We start from the raw sequence: 8,536 nt of genomic DNA, 5'->3' as shown, positions 1-8,536 counted from the left end.
GTCACTTGGTTAGGTTATAGCATGGTTTAAAGTAAGAAAATGTTTTGAATGATTTTAGTAAGTTATAGAGACCCAAACATGTATACTTTGGCATGTAATTGTCACACATGAGTTAAACTATGGATGTTTAAGTAAACCATTTATGCCATGATAGTCACCATCGGCATATCAGAGTGTACATGTGTTAGTGAGGGTGAAAAAGGAATTGAAAAATAGCCTCAAAGTTGTCCACAGGGGTAGACACAAGAGCATGTCCTTATTCGTAAGATTCAGAATCTTGAGTAGTTTGCACAGTTTCGCCCTATAAGCTTTTGCCCTGTCCTCTACAAATTGGTTAACCATTTTAAGATTATATTCCCAAAAATTATTGTGCAGGAACAGGTGGGGTTTATTGCTAGATGTAATATTACCGACAATATTGTCATTGCACAATAGGTAATCCATTCAATGAAGAGCAGCAAGAGTCGGAAGTGGATGGCGATAAAAATTGATTTGTTCGATGGGATTTTATTGATGTTTCACTCCAAGCGGTAGGATCCCTAGTTATCTCAGAAATGTTATTGTTTCTGCTATTTCTAACTCTACCATGCAGGTTTTGTGGAATAGAGTCCTAACGACTAAATTTAGACCTGTTAGGGGAATTAGGCAAGGTTGTCCTCTTTCTCCCTACCTTTTTGAACTTTGTATGGAATGGTTAAGGTATTCTATTAATTTGGCTTTGTCCAAAGGGATTTGGAAACCTATACAGTTATCTTGCTCAAGGCTGACTCTTTTGCACCTCTTCTTTGCCGATGATCTTGTGATTTTTTTGTAGAGCGGATGAACAACATAGAAGGATTTTAAAAGAAATTTTGAATGACTTCTGTGAGCTTTCAGGACATAAGGTTAATCCTAGGAAAACTAACATTTTCTTCTCCAAAGGAGTTGAGGAGTCCATGGTTGATCGGCTCAGTAATTTACTTAGTTTCAAAAAGGTGGATGACCTTGGGCGATATCTCGGAATCCCTCTTTTCCATAAGAGAGTCACTAATAGTACTCTTCATTTTGTGATTGAGAAAGTTCGTATGAAGCTTCAAAGCTGGGATGCTTGTCAGCTCTCTTTTGCAGGTCAAGTCACTCTTGTGCAGTTAATTCTTCTAGCCATTCCCAGCTATTTCATGCAATATATAATGATTCCTAAGCAGATTTGCGATGAGATTGAATGTCTAGTGAGGCGTTTTATTTGGGGGACCTCTGATGGCAAGAAAAAGATGTCGTTAGTTGGTTAGGACTCAATCTACCAACCCAAGTGGTGTGGAGGTCTTGGCATAAGACAACTAAGGGATCAAAACATTTCTTTCTTGCTTAAACTTGGTTATAAATTGGTTTCAAATGATGAAGCTCTCTGGGTTCGTGTTCTCAAGTCTAAGTATAGGATAAACATTTCCTTACCTGCTAGTATAGCGAAGGTGAAATGTTCTTTTCTTTGGAAGTCGTTATCAAAAGTATGGACCCTTTTACATGAAAATCTGATATGGTCTGTCAATGATGGTAATAAAATTCACTGTTGGAAAGACTAGTGGATTCCTAGTGTTGGACCTTTGATTAATTATTTACCTGCTTATGCTAATATTAATACTAATTGTTTGCTTAGTGATTTGGTCACAGGAGAAGGCAATTGAAATATTAATTTTTTTTTTTTGCAGGCTTGGCTACCAGAGGAGATTATTCCCCACATTATGGGAATTCCTCCTCCTCATCCAACTGAAGGACCAGATAGGTTGTCTTGGCGACATACTTCAACCGGAGCTTTCTCTGTTAAAAGTACTTATAAGGCGCTAAAAGAGGATTCTTGGAACTCTAGAGACGAATTATAGAAGAGAACATGGAAAATTCTAGGTCCGTAAAGAGTTTGCTTTTTTTTTTGTACAGTGTTAAAGTAGAGACTCCTCACCAACGTGGAAAGAGTGAGGCGTGGTTTAGTGGTCGATGCCTCTTGTTTGATTTGTGGACATGCTTCTGAGGACATTCTGCACATTATTAAAGATTGTAATGTGGCTAAGGAAGTCTGGAAACAGGTTGTTCCGAGAAACCAGCAAACCCTTTTTTTCCCTTACTCTCTGTACGATTGGAATTCTTTTAATTTACAAGATACTTCGATGCTTCATGGTGGGGAAATTAGCTAGGCTTGCCTTTTTGGGTTATTAGCTTGGCGTCTATGGAAGAATCGTAATCTGTCCATTTTTTAAAGGAAGTCATGGAGTTCCATTGAAATCATTAAAGTCTCCATGTGCTGGGCTAAACATGTGACTCTGGAGTCTAGAAATGGCTTGAGTGATAATATTGTTCCATTCCATAAGGAGCCTACACCCAAGGATTGGATTGTTCTTAATGAAGATGGTGTTGTTTCAAGAACATCACGAAGAGCAACTGCTAGAGGAGTGGTACGGGATAGTACTAGCAATTGGGTAATGGGTTATAACCAATTCCTAGGGAATTGTTCAATTTTTGACGTAGAACTATGGGGCATTCTGGATGGCTTAAAACTCATTCAACGTAGAGGTCATAACAACGAGATTATTCATTCTGATAGTTTGGAGTTAGTCAAAGTTATTCATGAAAATGTTTCGAAGAGCTCAACCTCTGCTTTGATCAGGAGAATACACCGGATTTTGTCCCAAGAAAGCCAATGGATTCTACGATACATTCCCAGGGAAGATAATAAATGCGCAGACTATCTTTCTAAATTGGCTTTTGAAAGAGAGAAGGATTTACGACTGTTTGAGTCTCCCCCAGATGACGTGTTAGATTTCTTTAAGTCTGATAAAGAGAGGACCATTGCACCTCTCGAATATTTCTTGTAATTTAACTTTGTTATATTTTCTTTTTCACCAAAAAATAAATAAATAAAAGCATCATCATATTTATGTTGATTTTTAAGGGCTTCACATCCCATATTTATGATATAAGCCCTTCAACTTTTAATTAGTTTTAATTATATTTGTACATTAATTGAATAATTGCAATCAAGTCTTTTCGTTTTTCTCAATAATTTTTAAACTACTTTCGCAATTTTAATTTACATCATTAATCCTTCCACTTTGAATTTTGTGTTAACTAGATTTGAGACCTTTATATAATTGTTTCTATAACTTTTTTTCTATTTTTAAAGAATAATTAATAATTATTTTAGAAATTTATACTTTTTAGAAAATACACCCTTTGTATTTCAATTCATTTTAAATTACATGTTTTTCTTGAAATTAAATGTAATTTCTTTACTAATATTTTAAAATCAATTTACACTCTTTACATATATTAAAATTATTACACACTACAAAATTTAATTTATATAACACAAATTTGACCTTTTATATTGATTTGTTTTATATTTTTACTTCTTGCACCAAATTGATTCAAGCATTTTTATTTTTTTGCGAATAAAAGATACACCATTAAGATACATATAATATATATTTCTCAAAATCGTTTTATTTTCATTTCTTAAAGATTATATAAAATGTATTTAAAACATTATAAAATAACTATATTTTTTATTATAGTTAAGCGGAACTATATTTAATTTAAATAAAAATATTAAGAATTTTGAGTTTATTTTTAAAATTAATATTTTTTAAAAACTACATTATAAAAAATAATTATATGCTTTTAAATTGATACATACAACCCTTCTGTTCATCGTACACGTATACAAACTAATAAAAATAATGTAAGATTATAAATAAAAATTGTAAACTTACAATTGCAACAGTTATTTTAATAATTACAACTATTTTAATTGTTCTAACAATATCCCTTTTTGTATTTTTATTAAACAACCAATTGCTCATACAACAAATAATAAGTAAAGGAAACTAGATCAATCACTAACATAAATGAAGCCAAATCAAGTTGGACTTAAAAAATAACATTAAACCAACCAATTGCTTGTTACATACTAGACGCATTAGATAAGTCATCAAGCATCAAAACTCAAAAGATTAAACCAATTGTGTTCAAGCATACCAAGCTTCTGGATGTGGTGAAGAGCTGATCTTTTTAGCCTTTTCCTCTCTTTTTTTCCTCAAAAAGCTAGCTCAAATCGATCAGCGCCGTCAAATCGAAGTCTGATTCACTTAGCCACCATTGGTGGCTATTTTGAGGTTCTCATGCTTCTTTTGAACAAGGGGCTAATGTTGATGCCCTCATGAAAGATGGCAACAATGCGTTACACCTCACGGTTGAGAATAGAAACGGAGTTTACACACATTTGTTATTAGCTAACAGTGTCGTTCTCGGTGTTCGAAATACTCAAGATGAACAAGGGGCTAATGTTGATGCCCTCACGAAAGATGGCAACAATGCGTTACACCTCACGGTTGAGAATAGAAACGGAGTTTACACACATTTGTTATTAGCTAACAGTGTTGTTCTCGGTGTTCGAAATACTCAAGATGAAGATTTCTTACCTTTTTTTAAGTAATTTTCTTAATTTTAAAATTTTTAAAAATAATTTTAAAATATATTTGAAGTTCTACAATTCTTCATAATTTTTTTTAAAATGTATTATATTTATTTGTTGATGTGACATATAAAACAAAACAAGTAATTTAGTATGTGCAACAAGCACATTAGTTTTTTCATTTAAATCTAATTAATTTAACCAAAATATGAAAAATAAATGGTCTTAATTGCTTTAGAAAAAAAGAATATAATGAATTAGGTAGGAATTTTGGGTTAATACCAAAGTTTAAATGTTGAAGTGACTACAAGTAATTGGTCCCAATAATAATTACTCTCATGAACTTAATAGAATGTATACACGTATAGGACTAAAATATTTTGACTAGGAAATAAACCAAAACTAATCCCGTTAAGTATGGAGAGTGATATTCCAAGTAAGAGAAGATTTGGAAGTATTTAAGAGAGATTTGATTCTTTCTTCCCTTATTTATCTTTATAATTCAGGTATGATATCTTTAGCTTCTTTTTTCTTCTTCTCTCTTATTCTTTAAATCTCAGTAGAAGATTGTTTTATTTTTTCATGGATGAAAACAAGAATTTTATGTTGGGGGTTTGGATACAACAAAATCGATTTCTGAAAAGAAATTTAATTTTAGCATATTAGAGTATTTAAGATGTTGGTATCAAATTATAAACCAATATTGCTGTTTTCAGAAAATTTCAGAAGGTTAATTCCTATCAAAATATTCATGGATCATAATTTGTTTGTTATCTTAAGCGAAACCCAAAAAAACATAGTTAGTTCCAAAAGGGGCATTAGATACTTGACTAAAGATGCTAGTTTTTTAATGAGCACAACTGCAATTTTGTTGTCTAGTTTGATAAATGATTTTATGCACATTATAAATTGGATCAAAGCTAATATCAATGTTTCTTTAGTTGGTCACGTATGTTCAATCTCTAAGTTTTGTTGGTTTTCTTTTTACTTCTTTCTAGATATCGTGGGTTTGGTGGCAACCATGGATTCATTCAAAGGACAAGGAGGCATTCAGATGCTGCTAACAGCGGAGCAAGAAGCTCAGCACATTGTTTCAAGTGCTAGAAACCGTAGGAAAACTATCTAAAATGCTTAACATCACATTTTAGATCCCAAACCCAAACTGGATGATTGCTTGAGTACCTAATTTTGTTATTTTCTTTCAGCTTTTTTGTATGTTTTCCATACATCAATTTGGATGTTGATTTTTCATTTAAATTATGCCATTGCTCAGTGAAGATGGCCAGGCTAAAGCAAGCCAAAGAAGAAGCTGAAAAGGATGTTGCCCTCTTCCGCTCCCAAATGGAAACTGAATACCAGAAGAAAATCTCTGAGGTACATATAAGTATAATTATATTATTTTATATTCATATATATAAAACTTGTAAAATAATGTTTTATATGTTGTAGTACTTGTTACAATATTATCTTTTTCAATCATATTGTTTAGTCAAGTGGAAGCTCTGATAATACTGTGAAGCGACTTGAAGAGGAAACTCACAAAAAGATTAAAGCATTGACTAAATCAACCTCGATAGTATCAAAAGAAATAATTGAAATGCTCATGAAACACGTTACAAGTGTGAAGATTTGATACATGAGGTATGCCTATCTTATGTCTTCTCTTGTAACTTTGCTTAATATATGGAATAGCACTTTCAATTTTTAACTATCTTATTGCGAATGGTATTGACTTCTTTATGTTGAAAGGTTTTTACTTCTCTTGCAACTAAAATGAATTGAATAGAAATTTCAAAATTATTTTTATTTTACTATATAAACACGAAAGAAGCCAGCTCTTTTCATCCACGAGTCTTAGAGATGGGACTGCCCAATACTTTCTTATTTCTCAGCAACAACTACTAGTACTAATAATAACACCATGCTTAAATTACTTATAATTTGCTATAATCTTTAAAGTGAAAATTATTGGACCTTTAAATACATTTGAATTCCTATTCTTCAAGTTGTTGCAATAACAATGTTATTAATTAAGTTAAAACTAGGTCGATAATATAATTGAATGTTATTTGAGAGAATGTGTATTTGTGTGTAAATCAGAACTTACTATTGAGATTATCACACATATTATCAAAATTTGACACTCTTGATAAAATCTTAAGGAAAAGTTGTTCAACCAAACATAGTAATCTAATGACAAAATCTTATATATCTACTCGTAATTTAAAAACTTTATTAAGATTGCATGTAGCATGCTTTTGAAAATTACTTTTAAAGTCATAAAATTAGAAGTAATTTCTAAATTGAGAAAAAGTACTTTTGAAAAATTAAAATATTGGTTTTTGACTTTTAAAAATCACTTTTGAACTAAATTATCTACTTTCTCTCGACAAAGGTAAGTTATTTTCATTTTCATTTTAGAATTTATTTAAAATGTATAACATTATATATTTGGATTTATAAGGTTATGTTTATATGTAAATTTAATGCTACAAACAATTTATATTAATTCTTCTAAAAGTATTTAAAATTTATATTTCAGTATATTAAAATATTAATAATGAGTTACAGTAAATTATTTATTGTATTTTTATTATAATGTAAGTTGATATATTTCATATAGTATATATTAGCCATTTTAAATATCATTTATTTTACTTTACAATATCATGTTTAAAAAAACATTTTATCTTCTAAAAAGTATTTTTTGAGAATTAGTTAAACACTTAAATTTTGAGCCAAAATTTTTCAAACACATTTTCATAGTAGTTTTCAAAATAATGATAAACTAAAGTTAAATAATTTTCATCTCTTAATTGATATTGTAATTTTCAATAGTCTATGCAATACATGCTGTGATTAACTTTTTATATTCGCATATTCATGGTATGCACATATACTGATAGAAACTTAATCTTATATTTCAGTATGCAATATGAAGTTAGACAAGCATTGAAGACTGCGACAAATGAAGGAAGAATCTGGTCTTATAAGCATCTGATGTTTTCAATTCTAATAATGGTGTCAAGAACCCTAATTTTTTTTTATTTGTCTTTGAGGATGATTTAGTTTTCTAAGATTTGCAACCTTTTCTGCCTCAACCACAACTGAGAAGTTTGGTTTATTGTTCTCTAGTTGTAAGCAAATTTTCGCACTAAAAACCTTCTATCTAGTTAATAAATGCTTTAAATTTTCATATTCTAATTTGAAACTAGAAAACTAGCAATCAAGAAACAACCCCACAAGCATTACCAATGAGAGGTTAAAAAGAATTGATATTATTTATAAATGCATGATGTTGAGTGTTTTTGATGTGTATTCTCTTAGTAGGGAGAATCAAGTTATATTATATAATAAATTACATACATTAAATTTACGATAAAATTTACAAAAAGTGGCGCTCTCTTTTTCTTTTTTATGTTTTAATTATCCATTAACTTTTTATAAAATGTAATTAAAGATGTATCCTTAAAATTTAAAATAAAAATAATTTATCTTTTAAAAATTACTATAGATATATCAGTAAATATTCAAATATTTAAAATTTAAAAATACTGCTAAAATTTTAAAATTTAAAATATATTTTCTCTAGAAATAAAAAAATATATATTTGAAATTTTATATGAAGTTAAAATATTTTAAACAGTAATATATTTTAAAATTATAATAATGTTAAAAACTTAAAAAAATATATATTTACTAATTACATACTTTTTTTAACATATTATTATTTGGAACTTGCTACATTAAAGGGTGAGTCTTTTTTAAAAAAAAAAAACTATACTTAGAGCAGTGCAGAATTATTGAATAGTATTATCACTTATTCAAGTATTTATTTATAAAATAAATAATTGTATCCTTTTATATTATATTGAAGTATCTACTTTTGTATCTTTCATAATAATATAACTTATAAATTTTAATATATTTTATAGAATGATTTTTACATCATTCATAAAAATTATAACAAGCTTACAAAATGATTTAACGGGTAAAAAATTTATATCATACCATTAATCATATATTTACATATTATAACAGTTTCCTCTTTCAATTTTTCATCTCATAATCAAAATTAAAGAATTAATTATATTT

General features: G+C 29.4%; 2 protein-coding genes across 2 annotated transcripts; both read left to right on the top strand.

Moving 5' to 3' along the window:
• The first annotated feature begins 2,267 nt into the window (after positions 1 to 2,267).
• Positions 2,268 to 2,843, top strand: LOC108475276 (uncharacterized). The gene has a single exon (XM_017777248.1). It carries the CDS (start codon positions 2,268 to 2,270, stop codon positions 2,841 to 2,843), a length of 576 nt encoding a protein of 191 aa, XP_017632737.1.
• Positions 2,844 to 4,823: 1,980 nt separating this feature from the next.
• On the top strand, positions 4,824 to 7,602 carry LOC108475278 (V-type proton ATPase subunit G1-like). The gene is made up of 5 exons (XM_017777249.2): positions 4,824 to 4,947; positions 5,440 to 5,550; positions 5,715 to 5,815; positions 5,931 to 6,082; positions 7,369 to 7,602. The coding sequence occupies exons 2-4, from the start codon at positions 5,463 to 5,465 to the stop codon at positions 6,072 to 6,074; spliced, it is 333 nt and encodes a 110-aa protein (XP_017632738.1). The 5' UTR covers positions 4,824 to 4,947; positions 5,440 to 5,462; the 3' UTR covers positions 6,075 to 6,082; positions 7,369 to 7,602.
• Positions 7,603 to 8,536: the final 934 nt, after the last annotated feature.

This window comes from Gossypium arboreum, chromosome 3 (assembly GCF_025698485.1).
Source record: "Gossypium arboreum isolate Shixiya-1 chromosome 3, ASM2569848v2, whole genome shotgun sequence".
NCBI lineage: Eukaryota > Viridiplantae > Streptophyta > Magnoliopsida > Malvales > Malvaceae > Gossypium > Gossypium arboreum.
This window is presented reverse-complemented; position numbering and strand designations above follow the sequence as displayed.

Coding starts and splice junctions, on each gene's coding strand:
- LOC108475278 (XM_017777249.2), top strand. CDS start 5,463: ATGGATTCATTCAAAGGACAAGGAGGCATTCAGATGCTGCTAACAGCG. Junction 5,551..5,714: donor TGTTTCAAGTGCTAGAAACC/GTAGGAAAACTA, acceptor GCCATTGCTCAG/TGAAGATGGCCAGGCTAAAG. Junction 5,816..5,930: donor ACCAGAAGAAAATCTCTGAG/GTACATATAAGT, acceptor CATATTGTTTAG/TCAAGTGGAAGCTCTGATAA.
- LOC108475276 (XM_017777248.1), top strand. CDS start 2,268: ATGTGCTGGGCTAAACATGTGACTCTGGAGTCTAGAAATGGCTTGAGT.